This window comes from Patiria miniata, unplaced genomic scaffold (genome assembly GCF_015706575.1).
Source record: "Patiria miniata isolate m_02_andy unplaced genomic scaffold, ASM1570657v1 HiC_scaffold_5, whole genome shotgun sequence".
NCBI lineage: Eukaryota > Metazoa > Echinodermata > Asteroidea > Valvatida > Asterinidae > Patiria > Patiria miniata.
In genome coordinates this window covers 27,080,630-27,105,262 of record NW_024037072.1, presented here as the reverse complement: position 1 = coordinate 27,105,262, position 24,633 = coordinate 27,080,630, and the positions used below count along the sequence as shown (strand labels likewise).

At 39.5% G+C, this 24,633-nt stretch overlaps 1 protein-coding gene across 4 annotated transcripts; it reads right to left on the bottom strand.

The window, feature by feature from the left end:
* LOC119741652 lies at nucleotides 1-23,498 on the bottom strand. Of its 4 annotated transcripts, XM_038217488.1 has the most exons (16): nucleotides 23,021-23,498; nucleotides 21,040-21,111; nucleotides 15,827-15,898; nucleotides 13,642-13,713; nucleotides 13,186-13,269; nucleotides 12,443-12,523; nucleotides 9,822-9,893; nucleotides 9,361-9,432; nucleotides 8,901-9,044; nucleotides 7,961-8,029; nucleotides 6,332-6,412; nucleotides 5,408-5,479; nucleotides 4,377-4,430; nucleotides 3,706-3,887; nucleotides 670-2,583; nucleotides 1-363 (listed from the first exon to the last, which is right to left on the bottom strand). In XM_038217488.1, exons 1-16 carry the CDS (start codon nucleotides 23,245-23,247, stop codon nucleotides 152-154), a joined length of 3,480 nt encoding a protein of 1,159 aa, XP_038073416.1. In that variant the 5' UTR covers nucleotides 23,248-23,498; the 3' UTR covers nucleotides 1-151. The 4 variants fall into 4 exon arrangements, with proteins under 4 accessions (XP_038073416.1, XP_038073419.1, XP_038073418.1 ...); XM_038217491.1 differs by lacking the exon at nucleotides 8,901-9,044; XM_038217490.1 differs by lacking the exon at nucleotides 12,443-12,523.
* Between the last annotated feature and the right edge of the window lie 1,135 nt (nucleotides 23,499-24,633).

Sequence of the window (24,633 nt, the reverse complement as noted above, 5' to 3'; positions counted from 1 at the left end):
TCATCATCATCATCATCATCATCATCATCATCATCATTATTATTATCCACTGATAAGCACGGCCATCAAACACTCTTGACCATACTTCACATCCTAGTTATTCTTAATTCATCATTTTTTCGATGTTGGGCGGGGAAAAACAACGCAATTCCTAGACAGCACGGCACTCGTTATTGTTTCTCCGATCTTCAATTGGTACTCCACTTATCAGAGGTGTCGTTGGCTCACTATCGTCGCGATGTTCCTCCTGTGTGCGATGACGGCTTGGTGCAAGACAACGACGTATGTGACGGAAACATGCTGCAGTGTAGCTACAACACGCCGTTTGGGATAGAACCTTCAGACACACGTGGATGGAACTGACTAAAAAAATTAATATGTGAACACAAACCAAATAATAAACAGACATCCTTACGATGGAGAGGTCAGATTGATCAAACGGTAGGAATTTTTAAGACAAAATATTTGTGTGGACCACTATAATACGGCTGAAATTTTCGTGAAAAAAAGAAAGAAGAGTAAATAAAACATGTTATAAGTAAACTGTAAAAAGTACCTGTTTAGGAAAGCTGCTTCATTTAAAAACTGTTAACTTATTGTAAATGACAACGACCGAAAGACTTTTGCAAACCGCAAATATGTCGCAAGATAGAAAATCAAAACACATACCTGCCACGATTACAAAGATGCTGATGTTAAGCAGGACAAGAAAAACTGCCAGAAATTCCTTCCTTGCATCACTGTCATCGGTATGGCCATCTTCGCTGGGTAATACAAGCAAGGATGCCGCCAGTAGATTCAAAAAGATGGTAGTCAAGGACCACATCTGAATACGGTGCTCTGCGGCATCCTTCATTGGCTTCAAGTAAGCGTGGGCGATTAGAAAGGCAACAGATACGATAATGGTCGCAAAGAGAATGAATTGATCATCCGCACCGAATAACAGAACGAACAGGACTTGGAGGACTTTGCGAGCTAGTTCCACAATCTCCCAATACCAATATTGCTCCTTGTAGTTCTCGTCCAGGAAACTCACCCAGGTGATGCTTTCTGAGTTTACTTCGATTGATTCTTCAAGAGGTAATTCGGAGCTAAGTCGTTCAAGAGAATCACCGATATGTGCAATTTCTTCATCTTCCGTATGTAGTGAATCACTAGGATGAGTCTGATCTGCATGACTGGCAGTATGGTAACTGCAAGATGGGCCCGTGTCGTCAGTATCAAGTAAAGACTGCTGGTCAACGAGACTGTGTGCCTGGATATCAGCAGTTTCAAGCTGATGACCGTTTTTCTTTGATGCTTGTCTACGACGATGTAACCACAACATGATAAGTAATACAGTCGGGAAACCAACAACATAAGACACGGAAACCTCGGCAGCGTAGTTAAATGCAACATGTTGACTACTGTTACAGTCAACGGAGTAGTCGGATCTGAGCCGAGTAACGGTAACATTTTCATTTTCATTCAATGAAAATGTGACACATCCCGAAGGCAGTAAGCTAATGATGACAGCTGATAAGCTTGGGTATGCAACAAACAACAGAATGACAACAGCCAAGAGAATTCTCTCATTCGTTTTAGCCATCGTATGTTTGCGAACCTCATCCGGTGCACTCTTCACCCGCAGATGGAATAGCCTAAAACCATAAATGCCCAATCCTAACAATATCACAGTAACCGAGAACGACGCACCAGCAATGAAAGCGATGTAAACATTGGGATAGGTGAAATCGGGAAAGTAACATCGAGGACTGACAATCACCTGCATCAAATTGGCCTCCAACAACTGCAAGAAGGAACCAAGTTCTACTAGTGTCTCCGGCCAGGAAAGTTCATTCATCACTTCGAATATCTCACCCATAATTTGATAAAAACCAAGTAGAATTTTAAACCGAGAGAACAGAACGCTAATGAGTGATCGACCGCTTCGTTTGTGTCGTCTGAGTTCTAGTAAGACAATCATGAGCAAAACTGCAAGGATGACAAGAGCTGCCAAGACTTCCAGTATCAACGCCCAAATCCCTGGACATTCAAAGCATTTATCCAGCCAAGCATAACTGCCTGCTTGACATTGTGTACACAGGAAACCGGCATGACCATCATCACACGATGCGTTTATTCCAGCTGCAAGATTCTTACACGATTCGGAGGTAGGACATTTATGAACTTTTGGTAACATTCCATCAAACTTTTCAGTGTGCCTATCATAGCTGTTATTGTGGGTGCGTACATTTCCGACAAATTTCTTGTAGGACTGATAGTTTTCAGCTGGACCCCAGTCCCATGTCCACCAGAATCCTGGCAGAAGATGCTGATATTCTCCCGTACAGTTGATTCCTTTTTTGGGACACGGAAAACATTGACCGAACCTGTGTTTACGGTAGTGATTGGACGCACAGGGACATGCTCGGTATCCTGAATGAAGACTCTTATTGGTGCCTGTTGGACATACTGTGCAATCACCGATAGTTTTCCCAGGGTGTTTATTTTGTGGGACGTAGGTACCCTTATTACATTCCTTGCAATTCATACCAGTGTGTCTATTGGCGACTGATCCGGTATTGTCCTGGTAAAATCCGCCTGGAAAAAAGTCAGTACAATGTCTCAAATTAAAAAGTATTTTCCTAACTATCACTTCGTTTAAAAACATGTTTTGCTTGTTTAATGAGGCTCTTAATTGCTCCCCGTGGGGTCCGCCCGATAGTCCGAAGGCTCGATATTTTCCATAAGAGGGGGTTCCCTAGTCCGACAATGAAATAAGGTTCTTTAATCCGAACATTTGACGCGATAGTCCGAAGGTTCGATAATCCGAAGGTTCATTGGTCCGAAGGTTCGGTAGTCCTAATTTAGAAAGGTTCATTAGTCCAAAGGTTGAACAGTCCGGAACAAAAACAAAAGGTTCAAAAGTCCGATGGTTCATTATTAAGAAAGCATACAAGGTTCGAAAGTTTGAATTGACAATAAGTTTCGATAGTCCGAATCGACTAAAAGGTCCGAAAGTCCGAATTGTTGGACTGACAACCTGAACCGTATTGTCCATCCGGACTATCGAACCTCGTTGTCAATTCGGACGATCGTACCTTATTGTTGATTCAGACTGTAGAATCCTATCGTGTATTCTATTCGGACTGTCGAGCCTAGCCTTCGGGTTAAAGAACATTTATGCTATTTCCAGAATAATGGGCCCTTCGGACTATCTGAACCTACGGACTTTCGAACCTTTGGACTATTGGACCTTCGGACTAACGAACCTTCAGACTAATGACTCTTCGGTCTAGAGAACCTTCGGACTGTCCAGCCTTCGGATAATCGGGCTTTCACCGTTCCCGTTTAATGCCATGTACTTTTTTTATGTCGGTCCGTATTATCATCTATTTCTTCCCGCTTGCTTGTGTAATATTGAAAAACGGTGCTGGCTTCATCGGTTATCAATCGTTTGTGGTTGTACCTTGACATTGGACAATTGCAATATGTTAACAACAGCAATTGTAAATTGAAATGAACTCCGTGTTGTAGAACTTATTGATATCAAATGTAAAAGAGACATTAAATGTATATAACACATCAAATATACAGGGTGACCCATAAAACTACAGAGATCACGGTTTTGAAAAAAAAAGGGAAATCTTTCCGGGTTTCATTTTTGGAGGGGTCACCATGCATATGTATTATAAATGTAACATCAAATATAAAAAGACATACCTGGAGGGCAGGGCTTACACCCACCAAACTCTCCTCCATAGGTACCTTGAGAGCACGATGTACAATTAAATGTATTTCTCACACCCTCCAGATCTTTGCAGCTGAATCCAGATTGATTCATTGATTTTCCTGTGAATCGCTCAACCATTATTGAAGAAGCATACCAACTTCCAACTAAATCACTGAAAATATCAATGAAAGATCAATAACCTAGTCAAACATTCATATATCAACATATATCTATTTGACTACGGTGGAAGATCATAACGATAAGAATAGACCTTCATCAGGGTACGCCATATTGAAAATCATAACGACGCAAATAGTTCAAATCAACATGGCGGTCTTTGATAGGCCGTGTTTCCGGTTTTCGTGTCAACCCATATAGTGGTAGCCGACGTGAAATTGATTATAGGTTTCATTTACCGTTAGTTTGAAAACACCTTGTGTATCGATGTCGGTATTGCAAGCTTTCCATCCATTTATAAGATTGTAAATCTGCTGAAAGTTTGCGAGTCACCCATTCACCGCATACACTAGGCCTATTAAAACCGCCGTTTTTGTTTTCAATATTTGCCTCACTATGATTTTCAAGAAGGCGTAGGTACCCTGATAAAGGGCATTATTAAGCTTACTCTGTAAAAATCGTGTGCTTCACAAACAATACCTACATGCTGAGGTCCGCTCTTGTGAAGGGCACCACTTTGAGTGTGTTTTCCAATGATCTGTAGATGAAGAGATACGGTAAAGAGAATCTCTCTTGGATGAACAGTAATCGTATTGTTTGTGCGATTTACCACATAATTCACCCGTCAGTCACACATTAAGGCCCGAGACACGACCTCACTTGAAAAACATTTTTTGTAATTTTCTCCTTAAATGTATGGAAAACATTTGACACCGTTTTTTTTGTTTTTTTTGCGTTAACCTTATTGAAATGTGCACTTCTATATTTTAAAACACTTTCATGTTTTTGCTGACAACAAATGAGGGCGCTGTTGCTGTGATGTCATTTCAGGAAGACACTGTTCAGCTTTATGGGTTTTCTGTTCAAGTTGTGAACCCTAAATTTGCTCACTGACAAAAATACGAAAAAAAGTTTGCTCATCGAACTACTTTCGTGCACTTAAACAACTATGAATCACGTCGGTGAAGGGCAAAACCTAATTTGATTTAACTATGAATCACCAATGAAAATATTCGGCACCAAAATATCCGAAATTCTGGCAGATTTTGTTGGTAAAAATAAAATAGTGGTAAAAATGGGGTTTCTTCCTGAAATTACATCGCATGTTTGCTCATAAATATGCAAATTCGCATTCGAAGAAAAAGGTAAAAGGCACCAAAATGCCCTTACCAATGGTAAAATGCAAATTGAAACCAAAAAGGTTAAATGGGACACAAAGGCCGGAGCATTACAAGGACATTACATTGCATGAGGCATTTCAAAGTAGGCCTGTGTAGCCGAAGTTGGCAGTGGAATTAAAAAATACCACCGAGGACAAATCATGCGAATATCAAATGACACTCAGTGACCAATTCAGAATTCCTTTCTCTTTAGCCATTTATCACATTCAATAATGGTAGTTACGCTACGGAAGTTATCCACAGTGCAAATTATTGTTTACAGGAACTTTTGTTGCCGGTGTCCCTTATTAGTATTATTGCGTATAAAAACAGTCACTGGATTCAATTGTCTTACACGTTGCATTTCTGTCCTAAATCTTGCCAGGCAGAATGGAAGATGTGATCAAAGAAGTTGCGGTATAAAGATCTGAAAAAAAGGAGAAATTCGGATCATCAATTAAAGCAGAATTGTAATGACTCGAGTCAATGACTCGACTCGATTCCGATTCGAGTCACATTTTTTGGTGACTCGACTATCGACTCGAGTCCCTCATTAGAATGACTCGACTCGACTCGAGGAAGGCTAATAAGACTCGAGTCCCCAAAATAACAGCAACACTTTGTGAAAACAATATTTTCAATGACCTATGGCGGTGCCGGATTGTCTTCTCGTCACGTTCGAATGTTCGCGAATAATGTATACATACATACTCCCCATTAGTTGAATGACAATCAACTTGCACCCCCTTGACTTTTTCTTTTCAAATTTCTTGACATATTTGTGACTCGAATTGACTCGAGATTAATACTTGACTCGACTCGACTCGACCTTCTTGACCTTATGACTCGACTCGAGTCACAAAAATCAGTGACTCTATACAACTCTGAATCAAAGCAAACCCACCAAGCCAAAATTAAGTCACATTCAAAAAAGTATATATTCTTTTCTGTTTTTTTTTTTAGGGGGGGGTGTATTGACAGTTATGTTGATTATATTGTTGCAAGTATCTTTTCACACCCTTTTTAGAGAATAAAACATTTCATCTTAGTCTTAATATTTTGATAACAAAATGTGTGTGGTTATCGGTTGATTGATACCGACAGAAAGATTCCGAATGAATTTAATTGAGTTATTAAGGGGAGAAGTGAACAATAACCGAAATGATAATTTTTTTACAAAAAATAGTAGTCTCCGTATTTCATGCATATTGCAGTAGATTGCCAAACCTCAAAGGTAATCAACGATAGCTAAACCTGTCTGAATCTTCACAAGACTTACACGAGCTGTAGTGACTTGTTTCTTGTGGCAAATGGGTGTTCTCCAAGTCCATGCGATGTCAGGTTGTTGTGGAATAAATGTCTGCCATAAAATGTCAACAAGTACCAAAGGATAGATCGTCAATTATACGTGTACGTAAACCTGCCCCATTCAGGCTCTGCGTAATTAGTAACTTGAAAGACCAAAATATATTCTATTTATTTCAAATTTTAAAAGCAGTTCAAAAGAATTCAATATTTCGACAATAGAAATATTGGTTTGCATAATCATAGATGGCTGAGTTCTGCACACAATGTATGAAAAGAATATGTCAACGCAGTGGTAATACTTTATTTCGTTAAAAATTAATTGCATTACAAATCAAAAGTGTAATAAAGTAGGGAGAAAAGTAGACTTGGCCAAGTCTGGGTTGCGCTCGGTCTGTGCCTATATAGTAAATCCACTCACAGCGCATATCGCATACTTACAGTACATAACGCGCGCCCTCATGCGTCGAATCCGGACCATCATGTTAAAAACGTACATGTACATGTTATTTTCAAGTGATGCAGCAACCCAGACTTGGTCAATCTGCCAAGCGTACGCGCTGGTTTGTTCCACGTTTGTACACAGTCTATGGAAATTAATTTTTGCTGTGATTGGCTTCTACTAATTTCGGTAGGAGCCAATCACTTCACAGTATTATAGGTAATGAGCGTTTTTATTCTTAAAAACGCGCGCAGGTTGTTTTGATATTATTCCTAACGCGCAATCAGCGTTGTCTGCGTGTATTCGCGCGGCCAAAGTTTCGTGGAGAACGCACACGCATCCCATGGTGAGGAGTAGAAACAGATACACGCACGCGTACGTTCGAATGCTTTGAAACGGCTCTGGGTACGCACAACACGAAGCGCGTATCAATGGATCTCAACATCTTTTACAGGTTAACCCCAATAAAAATTCCCTTTTGTTTTGAATTACATTTGAATGTCATGTTCTGTATCAATTCCATCCAAGAGCAGCTGATCAAGTTAGCATTATCATCCAAATATAATGTGTTTGAAATCTACAAATTAAGATTACGTTTTTAAAACTTTTGCAGATTGTTATCCAGCCTTCCATACCTACTGAAAATAATAAACGAGTCTTCAAAAATTGGTTACTTTGATTGGTCAAGCGATGTTGCTGCATATGCATAGAGACGGTGTTGCATATGCATCGATGAATACTGGCGCGTGCACGCGAGGGGGGGTGCTGATGGCAGATTGATCAAGTCGGAATTGCTAACTTTTGCACCACATGTATGCACATGCTCTGAAATACATGCACACACATGTACGTATAATACGCGTACGTACAATGTACATACAATGTGTGCGCATTGTTTTACGGCACTGAAGTGGAAGGCGCGCTGGAGTGTACCTTGTCACTGCTTGTCGGGCTTCTGGAAAGACGTAAACTAAGCGATTTTTGCTACTTTAAAAAAAAATTAAGATACCGACTTAAAGCAATTCCGACTTGAGTCAAGTCTAGGAGAAAAGGGTCACGTATAACTTGCAGAGAAAAGTTCTCGAAAAAAGTATTAACCGACAAATGGTTAAGCTGGAAAACAGAAATTACTAATGGAGTAATATTCTATAAGTTACTCACAGATTCACCAACGGCGTCTCTGAAAACACATAGTCATCTATCGTGTGGATCATATTGAAGCCTATCACTCTGTTAGTATATTCAAACAATAAAACGATTTCCAGATTACACTTGAGGCATTTACTCCATGTGAGTATATCGTGGAAACAATCAAAAATTGTCTTAAAAACCAGAATGCAATTTTTAGCTCGGGGTGAGGATTTTGGGGATTTTAGAGTTTGGGGTTTACAGGTTTACATGATTTACAAGGCCCAATTAAAGGTGGCAGTAGTTTTGTGATAAATAAACTGAAGAGCTCTTTCACGGAATCTACGCATAAAGCATACATTTATATAACTATTGCTTACTAAGATTACTAAGATCTTCCTAAGAGTTTCGCCAATATCAGGACTATGAGTCAAGCCAATATCAGCAGGAAACTCTGTGCTTATTGAAGCGTCGTGAAAACGGGCCTAGGGTTTGGAGGTTCTGGGTTTGTGATTTAAGTGGAATAGGGTTGGGGTACAGCTGTGGTTAAGGTTTTAGCTATATTCGTAAGATGGATTTTTCTTTTCTTTTTGCGTCAGGGTGATGTAAATCAATATTAGGTTTTGCCCTTCACGACGTATCAACAGTGTATACTCAGTGTGTTTAGGTGTTACGTGTTGGGGTGTTTGGGGGTTTGGGTTGTATTTTTTTGGAATTGCATGGGCTTGGAGATAATAGATGTGGGGCTCTGTAGATGTTTGGCTTTGTTTTGGGGTTTTTTCTCGATGGCGCGGGCCCTGTAAGTTTGGGGTTTTGGAAGTTCAGAGATAGGGGGTTGCAGATTTTCGAAAGTCTAGGTTTGGGTGTTAAAGGTTTCCTGGGTGTTTGGTTGGGTGCTGCAATGTTTTTGGATATAGTGATTGGATATTGGTTTGGGTTCAGTTATTCTTAATTCAGGGGCAAAACATCTTACAATTCTCGCAAAGAATGTAGTCCGTCAAACATCCCCTTTCTAAGTTCATTTATGTAGTTGAGTTGAAGATATAGATATCGAAGTTTATGTTGAGACTTCAGAAGTTCCGCCGGAAACGAAGAAAGATTATTGTTAGACAAGTCTCTGGAAGAAATAAAAGCAGTTTTGTTAGACAGAGTAGCATATGAGACACGCAATCTGTATGAATTACCGATATTTGGGTTATATTCATCGTGCGATTTGAAATATCTGTGTAAATCATTGACCTGTCTTTGGTCCAATATTTATGAGCTTTTATGAACTTTGATTACTCAACAAGTGGCAGTTATTGTCATGATATCTAACTACGAAATGCTGCTGTATGTTTGCTGCACTTCGAACAGAATTCAAACTATTTGGTCACCGTCCGAATTGTGCTATATCATATATACGTCTGCCATCAGCTTTGGTTCTCACTTACAACGTGCGAAGTATCGTTATGTTGTCAAACAAGTCCTCGGGAAGTGACGATATCTTATTGATACTCAAATGTCTGCAAGAGAAAAGAAGTGTTTTAATTAATCTGCAGTGACTTGAGTTACTAGAACAATTCCTTTGATTGTCAAAATTGTGAGATTTATTTTTATATTAAGCCCGTCTTTCCATTAGAGTTGTACTCCATTTGGAGGCATATATCATTGAACTAAACATCGCCTAAAATAACTCGCATATACATGTTCCATTAAAATAGTTTTTGTGACGTAACTAATAGCCAAAGCCTAAATCACATGAGAGGTCTTTTTCACAAAGTTCTTTGCAAAATTCGTAACGAAAAATATGTAGATCAAGACAGGCACAGGTAGTTATTTCATTGTATCGAGCTCATAGAAGCTCACTTTTACAGCTCTAACAGTTTGTGAGTATCAATGAAAGTTTACTTACATTTTTGCAATGGAGCTCACTCCTAAGAAAGCATCGGGCGCTATCTCTGAAATGTTGTTGTTGCTGAAGTTTCTTTGAATTTAATGAAAAATACATGAGAACGTGATAATTTTATGAAACGAGAAGATGTAGTATGAAATTAAGAGTAATGCTCATCATGGGCGTCGATCGATGGGAAAGGAACATGGCCAACCGACTTTTTCAAAACGATAATGTTATATAAATTGTCTCCGCTCCACCCTTTTTTTGGGACACATAACATTAAAGGACTATTATTGTAGGTCACTGTCTTGGCGAAGACATAACAACACACAACATTCTTTCACATAATATGGTTATATTATAACCAGCAATTCAGTGCCCACAGAGTAGAAATTGTTTACTAGGAATTTCTTCGAAAAAGACTGTCTGAAATAAGACATCTCAACTAATAGTTCAAGGATATACATTCTTCAGCACTGCCATTCTCTTTTACAAAACACTATATTACAATTGAGTCAACCACTGAAACAGTGAGTTCAGAATATCTAGCGCAGCTGACAACTCAAAACATTTTGGTTGTTATTCCATTGCCTATTCAGAATTCTTATTTTTGACTTGCCGTGCGTAGCATGAGCTCTATTCTACCTCTGTTTAAAAATTAATTCATAAATACCTAATACATTTTACCCATTCCTATTGGTCGAGAGCCCGTCATGTGGCCGGTCTTAAACGGATGATAAAGACATGGCTGGCTGGTCTTAAACACTTTTCCAGTGTCACATGAAATTTGGACTTCCGGTGCCTTTTAACGTTTCATTGGTTGAACATTCACAATCCTCACGTATGCATGCGCAATACTTCCAGTGAATCAGTATTTTCATAATCCGAAATTCACACTATTGTTGATGTACCCTAACGTGGCGCGGCCCCTAACGTGGCGCACTTTGATTTTTCGCCTGTAGCGCCTAGCTAGAGCAAAAGTTTTAACTGAAATTTCACAGAAAGTGAAATTTTATCAAGTTCTAAACACTCCCGTTCATAAATCGCGAGTTTATTTACCCACTACAAAGTTAAAAGAAAAATTTATTTTGGCGTGATTTTCCGATTTTATTTTCAAGTGCTGAGTGAACCCTTTGAAAATGCCCCGCAATATAAGAACATACTCTTCTGACAAACATCCGGCTGGGTATGTAAGTGGAGATAATAATGATTTATCAGAATTTATCAAGTTTACAGAAATTCTTGAATGTTAATTTGGAATTTTTCGAGATTTATTTAAGTGCGCCACGTTAGGGAACACTCCGCCAATTTGTGCCCAATTTCCGGACGCCACCGTTTTTTAATTTCGGCTTAAATTTTATGAAACCGAAATTGTTCACAGAGGTTAAATAGCAAGCATTAATAAGGTAAAAGTACCAGTATTTCACTGTATAGTTTGAGGTTTGTCAACAAAGAGGTTTGGCAACACTACACGAGGAAAGCTGGGTAAGCTTCGAAGTGCGGCACGTTAGGGAACACGACTATAGACCGCTTGCAGACGCGTTCGATAATTGACGCGCTAAGGTGAGCGACGCCATGTTATGGGTCAAAATGTGCGTGAATTGATATACGCCTGTCCCACAACATGGCGTCGCGCGCCTTAGCGCGTCGATTATCGAACGCGTCTGCAAGCGGTCTATACACCAGCCCAGCTGCGTTTTGCGCGACATCGCGCAGTGCGCAAGACGCGCACGCAGGCTCCTTATAAGGTAAGGAGTTGTAGAGGGACATTCCATATTATAGTCAGAGGGGTGTTTCATAAAACATGAAGAAAAATTGTTGAACAAAATGGTTGGCAACGTGCAACGTCTTATTTTTGACTTGTTTTGATTTTTGGACCGAAAGGATTTGGTTTTGACCGAAAAGGTATTTATGAATGGAAATAAAATGTGTTTCGGTCGGTATTAAACACTCTGTTTGAGACCGGTTGGAGTCTGGATGATTACCCTCGGCTTCGCCTCGGGTAATTATCACCCATCCAGACTCAAACAGAGTGTTATAATACCTCCCAAACACATTATATTCCCTTTTTCATATTAACATGGATTTCTATTAAAGCTGCAGTCCATCATTTGCAGCTATCCAAAAAGTATAATTGGCGTAATTATTGTTGAAAAACATACTTGGTTGAAAGATAGTATTAAGGGGATTAAACTCCCTGTGAAATTATTCTTTCTGACATGCTGACATTTTTGAAGAAATCAACGAAAGAAGGCCTTTCCAACGACGTACCGTTGGAGATTTCCGTTAGCAGTTCCTTATTTTTTAATTCGGCGATGCGCGCGCAAGCGTTGATACGACGCACACGCGCGCGCAGTTGCTTGAATTCGTCGGATCAGTGCGCAACATCGCGTAGCTGCAATCGGCTCAGTGAGAACGAGTCTCGGACGCTGAATTCAGGCCCAATTTAAAACATGATTCAGCAACTTTTGAATTGAAATCGAGATCCTAAAATGTTTTTTTCCAATATAAACAGCAAAAGCTGAGTTGAAACTTCATCAGGTTGGTTGTTTAGCACTCTTCTTTTACATATTACAAATGTTGGACTGTACCTTTAACAGGTCTTGCTGATGTGCACATAAAGGTAAATATTAACTTACATTTCATATATCTCTTTTTTCTTGCCATATTCGTAGAAGAGTTTGGAAGGGATTGTAGACAATCTGTTGTTAAATAACTCTCTAAACAGAACACAGAATTTTTTTTTAAATAGAAAACTTCATATTTATAATTAACCACAATAACATTTTGTTATTTCCAAATTGACCTATAGGGACTGAAATTCATAACAGTTTGAAAAAGTCCTTCCTGTGGAAACTAGAGTTAAAAAACTGGACCTGCTGGACTGAACGAATTTCACTAACAGCCGTGTCCCCGCATGGTTTTAGTCGGATGGAGCAATGTTTTACTTTTAAGGCAAAAACTTAATCAAATGTCTTAGTGATTTGGGTTCCGACAGGGATTTTTTTCTGTTTACAAGAAATAATTAGATTTTGCATTGTTGAAAATGAAGTTTGAAATTCCCCTTAGGCTCCTGATCCCCGTAATCATTATCAGTTTGATATGAGCTCCAATGATCACGTATAATTATATTGAGGTTTCTGAACACCGTGTCTGCAGACATACCTCACGACTATCTATTATAGATTAAATCAACCTGGTAAAACACAAATAATGGCCTTAAGCCTTAGTCAAGGAAACCTCACATGAACTAACCCTAATTGAGTGCACTATTTAAGTTTCCAAGGCCGACTCTTTCGGAAAACATTTTCTTAGATCAGTTTCACTTTACTGATGGCAAAGCCAGTTGTTACAAAATAATTAGAAAGAGACGTGTACTTACATGTACCCATCAGGACTGTCCACTCGACTGAACGTATAAGGGCTTAAATGGGTCAATCTATTGTCCTCCAAGCTGATATACAACCTTAATTAATCAATTCAAAGAAATATAATAAACTACTCACTTATTGTGTATAAACACATTCGATATCCACTTCACCACCACCACCACATCATTTTTGTTCTTGCAACTTCCTCGGAATAACTGTGACTTCATTCTACTTTAGGCCTATGTGTCATCAGTCATATCATAAATCGAATAATTTTACTTATAATAAGCTGCCAGAAGTACTTTTTGATTCGTGCAGAAATTACCTTCGAACATTGTCAGGTGGCATTCCCGATCCTAACTTTACGTATTACCTTTTGTATGCTGATAAGAAACATGGGAGGCGAATTTTTGTTAGGCCAAACCTCTTTCATGTTAAATTCGTAAACAAGAACACTGAGTACTTACTTTGATGATTCAACACCTAAACCCTCAGTCGTGTTTGAATCAAGACTCTTCAGACGATTTTTGGCCAGAATTCTATGGGAATGAATAATAAAAAAAAATCACCTATTTTCAAAATTTAGATTTTTTTTGGGGGGGGGCGAACGATTTGAAAGGAGTGTAATTTCCTGTAACGAATAAATTTGATAGTTTGCATTTGCAGGCCTTTAGACAGCCCAAAAAAATTAGCTTTCAACATGAAGCTAATGGCGTTCAGAAAGGTTTGGGAAAAAATGCTATAAATAGTGTAGTTCTACATAAACATATTGTAGTAATGTGTGGTGTAATGTGTGGTGTCGAGATCATTCAGGGGCGGCGGAACGGGTGGGGGGGGGGACGATTGCCCCCCCCCTTACCCAAGTGGCCCTCTTGTGGACATAAATGTGCGCCCTCGAGCATAATGTGCCCCCCTCGAGATGAAAACCAACCTTGCCCTGAAGTTTCTGATAATTTGTTTTCAGTAACCATTTCGCAAAATGGTACAGAGAATTCTGAATTGAACAAGGAATATGAAAACTAAGCCCCCAAAACCCTTACCATTGGAAATGGGCACATAATGAGTGGTTTGCAGTTTTGAATAATGAGTGGCCAGTTTTGAAGAACGCCCCCTATCTTAGAAGATGGTCCCCCCCCCCCCCCATTTAATTTTACGGTGGACTAGGTTCCGGTGTCGACATTTCAGCACGGATTCGCCCCCCCCCAAAAAAAAGGCTGGATACGCTGCTGCAGCGACAGAAGATGCCTTTTACTGAGCAAGTTCCCCCTTTTTTTTGGGGGGGGGGTGATGTCCCCCCCCCCGTTTTAAACCGTTCCGCCGCCGCTGAGATAATTATTAACAAACTCAATAGAGTTGTAAAAGTGCATACGCACATATAGGTTCCGCCTTTTTCAGAACTGATTGAGAAGCAGAACGCTCCTAATTCAAAAGTTGAAATTAATTAATTAATAAATTACTTATCGTTGGCCGATTTTTAATTGATTTGTTATTGGAAGCTCTCGACAAATGTAATGGTACGCAATGATTAATTCAATATTTACATATATTTTTCGGGTTGCCCCACCCCATAAACACGTATAACCGTGTCTCTTGTACATTTTTTTTGTCCCTTATCTATACTAATTAGCAATTTCCATTATGATAATAAATTTTGATTTATTTGTGGGTTTGTTTGTGGTTTTTAATTTTTTTTTTTTAAAGGTCTAGGGGGTATAGCTACGATTTAGTAATTAATAAATACCTTGGAGAGTTGATGGCTTCTGATTGGTCGAGACTCGATCACGTGGGGGTGTATTAACGGTGATATAAAGATTGGCTTCAAAGAAAAAGCGAAAAAAATGGCCCCTGAACCAGCATTGATTCAGCCCCATGGAAGGCAATGATTGGCCAAATTTACAACAGTCATACGGCAGCTTGTAACAATACAGCAATGCACATGCGCTCAACCACCTTCGCGTGAGACTGACGCGCGCGTACGCAACACAGTTGTTATAGGTGCGCGCGCGTAATGAAGTTTTAAAACGACATCGTACAGCAGTGCAGTATACTAAGGATGTTTACGATTTATTTTCTTCAAACACTTCGCCCATCGACTTACCTTTCCTAAACCAAGCATCTTTGTAATTCTGGACACAAGGAATGTTTAAACGAAATTTTATCTTCTACCATCAGGTAAAAATATGAAAACATTGTTGTAATTTATTTCGCTACGGCAGCAGAAGTCCAAACCCTGGGCGTCGTACGCGTACGCAATAAAGACGTTGTCCAGCGCAGCCTGGGCCCGGCTGTCGTGTATATAACAACGCTTATTGAAGAGACAGGGTACCACGCATAAGTTAAAATATGGCCCATGAACATGAACACAAAAAAGTCTGGAAATGTCGCGGAAAGAAAGTCACAAAATTGGAGCATTTTAACTGTTTATTTCGTTAAAAGGGTGTTCATTAACGGAAATAACAGTGTGAGGATCTGGTCTTCACTGCGTGATAATGACCGGGTTTGGGGGTGACCGCTGTTAATGTTCGTCTCGGTCCATTAACAGCAGTCACTCCCAAACCCGGTCATTATCACGCAGTGAAGACCGGCTTCTCACACTGTTATTCCCTTATTAATGAAGAATGGGAATACTTTGTAAAAGGAAAAATTACTCACAAGACTTGAAGGCTGTTAAGATGTCGGAACGATCCACCTTGTATATAAGATATCTGATTGTCATCCAAGTGCCTAATAAGAAAAAAATGAGACCAATACAGAAGAAGTTATTTTCAAGAACATGTATAGGCTTTGTGAATAGCAATATTCAAGGTGTTATTTTTCCCTTTACGGCAAAGAGGGTTATTTGCAATCATCTATCACGACAAATTTATTGCATTGGTCGACTTGTTCAGAATCTACTTTGTCGGATGAACTGTCTTATAAAAACATTACTGCAGCACTAGTAAGTTATTGCAAAAGAAATTTCAGTCCAACATGCTTCTGTTTGTATACCATAGGAAAATTTAAATTGCAGTCAGTCGATATACACTGGTTTGATGATACAACTACCTTGTGTTTCACGTATTTCTCAAAAATGTGTGATAGAGTTAGTCGTGGTGTTGGGGGTTAACCTATAGGCCTAACCCCTTTGGAACAGAAGAAACGGACAGTCCTTCAGAAAAAAAGAACATGTATCACCTTTCCTGCTCCAATAACTAAATTTCCCCTGAACAACGGTGGGATCCGCCCCTGAATTGCCTACTCGAAATCAACTCTGTGGTTGCAGTCAGTGTTGGAGTGCTCATATTATTTGTACTCGTTTGTACTCGAGTGGCTCAACCTGGAACGCAATGCTAGCGCGGCTGCAGTCTGTGTTACGGCTTAGTCTAGTTCCCGCCTTCCCAATATTTTTAACATTCGAAGTCGCAACACTGAGGATTCGTTAATCGGGAGCCAGCCAAGCTCATGCTTCTTGAGTGCGTTCGATTACTTCCCCCAGCTTACTCGCGCGTGGATCACGCGTGGCTCCTCGCGTGATGACAGACATGCGCAGTGGAGCTAAATAAGCGAACGGTTTGCGTATTTTTTTTTCCTAGGAGGGTTAGGGGCAATGTCATGAATAATGCAGTTTTTCCTTTGAATCATTGCAAGACTTAGGTTCTCGTTCTATTTTCCCCTTAATTTAAAATTATCTCAGTGATAAATTTGGAGAAGAAAAATAGCTGATGAAAATGAGCAGCGACGACGTGGATTCGAACCAGGGATCTTTGTATCCATAGCTCATCTCGCTATCCACTAGGCTACTGTGTGGTAGCTCGACGACAACCGTTCTTTAAAATGCTTTAATGTATTGTAACTAGTTGAGTAACTAACAACAATGCTGTTGATGTCATTGTCCGTTCTCATGGATAAACATGAATTATTCATGACATTGCCCCTAACCCTCCTAGGAATAAAAATTACGCGAACGGTTTCGGGTAAAGTTTCTGGAAAGAGCTGGAAACATGGACGCCGCCAGAATTTTTTTTCTAGAGGGGGGCAAAACATATTTCCCAAAAAAATCCTGTATTTCTCAACATATTCTCGATTTATCAGTTTAGAAGATGGCAGGGACATTTTGCCCACTTTTTTTTTTTTTTTTTGGGTCTTGTCCAGAAGGGGGAGGGGGTGATGCGGCCCCCTTAATTAATCCCCCTCGCGACACCCATGGCCGGAAAGTTGAATTTTGACACGCTGACAATAATTCGAAGCCGTAGCTCCGTGCATAGAGCTACATAGGGTTTATAGCTAGCTCTTTGCTCAGTGGAAGCCCATTTCGGACACGGCCTGAGCTGAGGCGCCCGCCGGACGTTGCATGGCCTTATGGGATACTTACCCGAGTAAGCGCGAGAAGTCACGTGAGAGGTGAATCGAACGCTGTCGCGCTTGCACGCTTAAGCGCAGGGGAAGTACGAACGCACTGCTTATGCTTGTGTCTCACATTTCCGATTTTTAAGCAGAATCACCGCGAAAAGCAATTCTAAAGTAACTCGGGAAATGGTTCTTGGCTGTCGCGGGATGATACTGTTAGCTCTGTGAAAGATTGTTAAAGATCGAGAAGCCCCCGACATTTTTGGACATGTTCACAAATGTCGGGGTGATACGTGAACCAATTTCAATCCTTGATTTACTCTTGTTGTATTCATAACTAATTCTGGATATTCTTACAACATGCTGGGTATGTTTACAGCATTCTTACAAGTTTCGTTGAGTTATTTTGTGTGTGTTAACAGTCCAGAAACATGCCAAATCATTACTAATGTCTCGAGAAAAGTACGGATATAATAAGAACAACTTACGAATACATTAAATCGGCATAATTCTGCGACTTTCTAGATGATTGTTGAGTTATTCGTATGTTATTCTTGACAAAATCGCTACATTTCGGTTTTATTCTGAACTATATCGCAATCAGTCGGCTTGGTTCGGTCTGATTCGGTTTCCGTTTCGCACCTAGTTCTTGATTATTTGTGTTTCATTCTTAAGTTATTCTTACAAAGCGAATCGGGGCAAATTTTTCCCGATGCCATCAAGAACTTTAATTCGGGACAGATTGGGATATTCGTGGCAATAATTCGGGAATGTGTGAACCTAGCATTATGTTCGCTCGTCGCATCACGAATTTTCAATAAGTACATTTTCGATGGGTTTTCGTGTGTACTTAATCGAGTTTGTTGCATGGAAAAGGTTTCCTCAAAATAGCCAATACTTCAGGTATCTACCCAGCTATCAATTCATTTTTCCTTTTTTTTTCAAGAAATGGTGAAAACAAAAAGTGCCAGTGCATTCATTAATTTTTGATTTGTTTTTTTAAAATTAATATATATATATATTTTAAACATTTTTTATACTAATAAAAATTGTTTAGTGTTAACCACATGGAAGAGAATATTGGATTGCATAGTGCGTTTGTTTTTATTTTATTTGACTTATTGTTGTACTTGCACTTGTACATTGGTAATGGAACTCAGACTCCGACTTAGGTACTCGGACTCAGCCCAGTACTCGGCCTTGAATGTACTCGTACTCAGTGCTTTGGACTCGTACTCGTTAAAGTGTACTTGGACTCGGCCTTGGACTCGGCCCCTAGAGTACTCGGAGAACTCTGTACTCGGATTTGAGGACTCGACTCCAACACTGGTGGCAGTAATTGTGAAAGAAATTGTAAGCTAAACTTATTTTGTCCAAAACCCATTATCGGAGCTGTTTGAGTATTAATACATCCCTGTGTGGTTTTTGTACATGTTTTTGTAAACATCTAACATGTCTCCCTGTCACGGTGACACCTGTAACAAATGTTCTTCCATTTAGGGATTTTATTTAAAACCAAAACGCTGCTCTTTGAAAACATTTATACCGGATGTTTAAAAAAAAATTGACTGTTGTAAACTAAATCAATAATGAAGAACCCAAAACACAGAAGTTGGAAACTCCCTGCGAAACGGATATGAGAATTTGAGACAAGTGTAACACCAAAGACACGGTTTTGTTTATAGGCCTACAGATAAATAATTAAAGAAAATTTAGCTAAATACAGTTTCAATGAATCGGGTGGCTACGAACGCGTCGTACATGATTGGAGTTCAGTTGAATGGCATGAAGATATTTTATGTAAAGAGAACGAGGAAACGTGTCGAGAATATGGGTTTATAACGTCATCACCCGGCTAATGAGTTCTTCCACATGATGCCTTCAGAAATAAGGATGGGATCAGTTGCTGTAAAAACCGACCGTTTTAGGAACAATTTTATACCATCAGTCGTGCGGGCTTTTAACAACGGGAAATGGTTTGATAGCTATTGTAACTGTATATTTTATTGTTCTAGTTCTATATGTTGACTGTTTTAATTGAATTGTAATTTTAATTATAAGTCATTTTATGCGAGTCCAATATTACAATTTCCTGCAATTGTTTAATTTTTTTGCTGAATAAATCAGACTGAACATTCATTAATCCTAATCTTAATTACCAGCCAAGTGGTGCACATCTGCAGTGGCCTGTCCACAATTTTGGTTGTGTCAAAGGTGAAAAAGATATGTTATCACGAAATATATACAAGTGAAATGCTTCTACCTCAGTGAAACACCTGCTAGGAAGGGGCAATTGATAATTATGACTTAAAATTGGTATTATAACATCTGGCAAGACTGATAAGTCCTACATGGGTTTCAAGAGGGAACGCACTTCATTTAGTTTACATTTTTCTGCTGGTGCATCTATACAAATTAGGAGACCAAATAGCCTATTACCGAAAAAAAAACCATTGTCTCTGGAAAAACATTGAGACCTCTAGTTGGCTAAGAAAGCATTGGGACAGTAAGAAAAGCTGTACAAAAAAGCGAAACCCAAACCCCCAAAAATTATTGAAAAAAAATGTAACACCAATAATAATAGTGACTGGAAAGCCAATTTCATAAGCTACCTTTACATGAAAAGAAGCTACTTTTACATGAAAAGAATACTGAAATTGCTCAATCCTATCAAAGAATATCACCATTTAAACACGATGACACTAAAAACTGTCTCGTCCAAAAAGCAATTCATTGTGTGTTTTGACTGTTTGGAAAAAAAGAAAGAAAATGACACAGAATACTTGTTTCTACAACTGTCAGCAACTGAAGTACATAATATCTTTATTAACAACCCCAGTTAGGCAAACAATATGATTTTTAAAATCCACTTCTTTGACAGGACGGGCCTTCAAAGGAATTCTGTTGAAGATTTTTAACGTTTAAACGGAGATTTTATCGTGGGTGATGTTTGAGGACAATTGCGACGACGATTCTTGAAATCGCATCTTTTTGGACGAGACAGGGTCATTGTGTTGAAATGGAGATATTTTTTGAATGTATTGACCAATTTCAGTCATGTTTTTCATCTCAAAGTAGCTTATGAAATTGGCTTTCCAGTCATTATTATTTTTGGTGCAACATATTTTTTGGGGGTTTGGGTTCCGCTTTTTTTGACTCGCCCTGTATAAGGGATTACAATTCATCTTCAGCACGATTCTGTCCTTCAGTGTGAGGATATTAAATAGCAATGCTAACAGTTTGCCAACAAAATAATTGTTCAATTAATGGTGAATGGGTCAATGAATAAAAAAAATTTGAACATTAACTAATCACAGGTAAACCACACGCTAGTGACAAATTTGACAGTAGATAAACATTCAACAATGACAAGGGAGAACCTGTGTTGGTTACAACCCTGATTTAAAGCTGAAGCGAACAGTTTGTGAGCTGATTGGGTCTGATTTGTGATGGACTCGAATGCGCGACATTTTGAGAGAAAAAAATCAGGTGTATTCCCGAAAATGAGGTTTTGCATCGGAAATTCATTTGATACTTACAAGTACAGAAGTTCGGTGAGGTTCTTGAAGGCGTCCTTCTTTATATTCGTCAACAAATTGTGTTTGAGTTTTCTGAAATATAATCAAGACATGCATGATGTCCTGTCATACAAAGGAAAACCATGTCCAAAAGGACGCTTGTATCACACATTGCACCGTGGGCTAGCCGTCCGATTATGTTGAACGGAACCGAAACATGTCGCTAATAAACACGTCAATTTATCAAAGCCTTCGTCTTTCAAGTTGTTTCAAAATTGTTATATACGGTGAGTAAGAAAAAAAGGGTAACCCACATGGCATCCCATATTTGTGTTAAGAAGTTCGGCATGTAGCGCGTTTAAGATCTAGGATGTGAAAGCGGTAATAGGCTTTATTTCAATTTGTAACAGAATCATTCCAATCACTCTTCTAGTCATGGACTTGTTCTTAAAAGAACCTGCACTTTTTAATAATTTTGTCCACGGACCACAATAAAGGTGATAGACTTGAAATCAACTCGGTAATTGACCGGGTTTTATAGTCCGCCTGCGCCGCCGCGTACCGCCACAGTACCATCGGCGTTGACTATATGGACTCCGTTCACAAGTACCCCTTCAATGGCCAGAAAAGGAGAATTTGGGGAGACCTAGAGTGGTTCCCGGTCTATCCAGTGCGTATGATCCAAGGTAATTTGGGACGAGGATTAGAAAAAGAAGAAGCGTGCATTGGTCATTTGTGCTGCGAACTGTACCCCCACTCACATAATGGATGCTTCCTCAGCGATACAGCCGGGTTATCATTGGCCCTCTCTGTGGAAACGTAATGTATGTGCGTTTGGCTGGGCGCATAAATGAATAACTGTCCGAATTCATACAGGCTGAGTGAAAAAAGCGGAACACAAACCCCAAAATACTTTTAGATGAAAAAAATACTGAAATTGCTCGATCCGTTCAAAGAATATCACTTTTTAAACGCAATGACCTAGTAAAACCTGTTTCGTCATAAAAAAAGAGCAAGTATCGTGTATTCTGTGTGTTTTGAACAACAAAGAAAATGAGACAGAATACTTATTTCAACAACATCACACAATATCTTTATTAACAACCATGGTTAGGGAAACAATATTTTTTTTTAATCCACTCTATTTTTTAAAGAGACGGGCCTTCAAAAGGACTTTGTAGTCTTTAATATTTTAATTTTTAAAGGAGGTTTTATTGCTGGTGATGTTTGAAGACCATTGTGACGACAATTCGTGAAATCAAAACAGTTTTTAGGGTCATTACGTTTAAATTGTGATATTCTTTGAACGGATTGAGCGATTTCAGTATTTTGTAGCAATCTTACAAAAACGATCCATCCACTACATTTCAAAATAGCGCCAGTTTCGCGTCCAATTGCATCCAAAATGCTCAGAATTGGAAGCCCCATTTCCAGGCCAGAGGTTCATTGCCATACCTCTTCAATTCCCAAATGTAATGGCTCTCAGATCTTTCTAATATAGAATATTTTGAGGTTATAACTTTTATTCATGAGCTCGGCGGATAGGTTTAGGCCAATTTACGGGAGTGCAGCCCTATGACTCTTGAAAATTGTCCATGTAAGTCGCCATATTTGTTAATGCGTTTGTTAGTTGATTATTTCTTTACTCGTACACACGTTGCGAGCATGCGCATTCCTAATTATAAACAATGTCACGGCATAAACACGGCGAACGGTTTCAAACGTCGTGCTACTGCCCCGTGTCGAATACAATTTCAATTCGAAGTTGGCCGGCAACTATAAAAAGTCTAGTCCATAATTTCACTCTTTGGAATTTAGAGAGTATTCGGATTTTGCGTTCGTGAGACGACACGGTTTCATTTTACTTATCACGTAGGCCTACCTTAAATGTAATCCGTGGACAAAAGTTTTGGTAAAAAATAAATAACTGGAAAAGTACCGTATGAATGATTGGAAAACATTTGTGCAAAGCCCAAACTGCAGAAAACGAACTTCAACTTACAGCGAGGTTGTGCCCTGTGGTATCCCTGACGGAACAGATGTCAAATTTCTCCCATTGCAATCCACATATGTCTCACCGCAGGTGCAGATTTTGCAAGCATCCTCGTCTCCTCTCGCAGCAAGACACACAGACAGGCTACAAAGTAGAGCCATGCCTGACCAAAATATTCCCAGAGATCCTAAACAGGTTTTACGCTGCCGCATAAAACTCACTACGAACTGTGCCATATTGGTGGATCTGTGCTCTGTATATGTGCGCCTATATTGGCTACCCGCAAATGTATGGGCTTATTTGTCACATTCAGTTCCTGTTTCTGTATCGCAAGCATCTTGAATTGAGAAGTACAACACAATGACGTTACGGTACTTCCCACTAGCACAGGTTTTACAAAGAGAATTCTTTTCAAGCGCCACCATGTGTTGAATCATAGCCAGTGGTTATCTCAGCAGTCATGAATAATCATACAGACCCACTGGAGTTGATTACTTAGGGCCAGTTCTGTTATGTAACAGATTAGCACAGCGTCCTTGAGTGCATACATCCTGTACATGTACAATTATATGCTGTGCAAGTTAATACAATGTACAGTGCAGTGTAAACCATGCCTCATGTAAAATGTATTTGCAGGCTGTGCTGGACATTCTATGAAATGTGGAATTTGGCTTGTTTTAATTCCCAAACCGGGAACTTGTTTTGTTAATGAAAGGTCTATATGTATATCATTAAACTGCTTCTTGATGTTGTCTGTGTGTTACTTAATCAAGTCAAATGTCTTTAAAAAGCACACCATTAACACAAAATTAACTTACTATAAAGCCGTGTCCGCACTGGACTTTTTTTTGGGAAGGTTTTACCGAGACGATGGTAAAATGAAAAATGGTCAAATGTGACCACTGTCCGCACTTGGACTTACGACACGGGAAATTTTACCCCGACCGCGTGGGAGAAGTAACCGAGCTGTCACAGTGTCAGTATAATGACTCACCGTACGCAGAAAACAAATTGCCGATCACATTTTCAGCCACCGATACGCTCAGTAATATTACACACGCCATTTGCATGCATAACATAATCGTTTACACGATATTATTTCATCTTGACACGCTAAATCTTGACGAAAGGGCCTATAATTCTGACGCATTTGTGATGCACGTCGTCGAAGCCATGCCGCTGTACGATGTTCCGTGCGGCAGCAGTGCCATCAGTATTCGTTGGTTCCCATCGCATGCTTACAGAATCGAAGCTATGATGTGGGCCAGGAACCAGTGACTACGGCCTACGTACGGTACCGGACCATGATGTTCCGTGCATGACTACAGTAGCGTATCAGGACGAATTTGGATCGTAGAAAATAACATACATCGGTGGAGAAAGAGAATTTCCGCAAATTAATTCTCAGAATGTGATCTCTCTTCTCTGTGTATGTATTTGTCCGTTGAAATATATATTTTAACGAGATTTTACCGCTCGGACTTGATAATACACCGCAGCGTGTTTCTACAAAATGTTCGGCCACTGCACGTGCAGGTTCGTGCGGACTCTGTATGCATAACAGGGCGCTCGGGCCGGATGTACGCTTTCCTGAGCCGCTTTTACCGACTCGCACTGTCCGC

Excerpts from the sequence above, each read along its gene's own strand:
- LOC119741652 (XM_038217488.1), bottom strand. The coding sequence starts at position 23,247 with ATGGCACAGTTCGTAGTGAGTTTTATGCGGCAGCGTAAAACCTGTTTA. Across the intron at positions 13,714-15,826 it reads CTTAACAGCCTTCAAGTCTT|AATTCTGGCCAAAAATCGTC; the intron begins GTGAGTAATTTT and ends TCATTCCCATAG. Across the intron at positions 13,270-13,641 it reads TTAGGTGTTGAATCATCAAA|GTTGTATATCAGCTTGGAGG; the intron begins GTAAGTACTCAG and ends TGATTAATTAAG.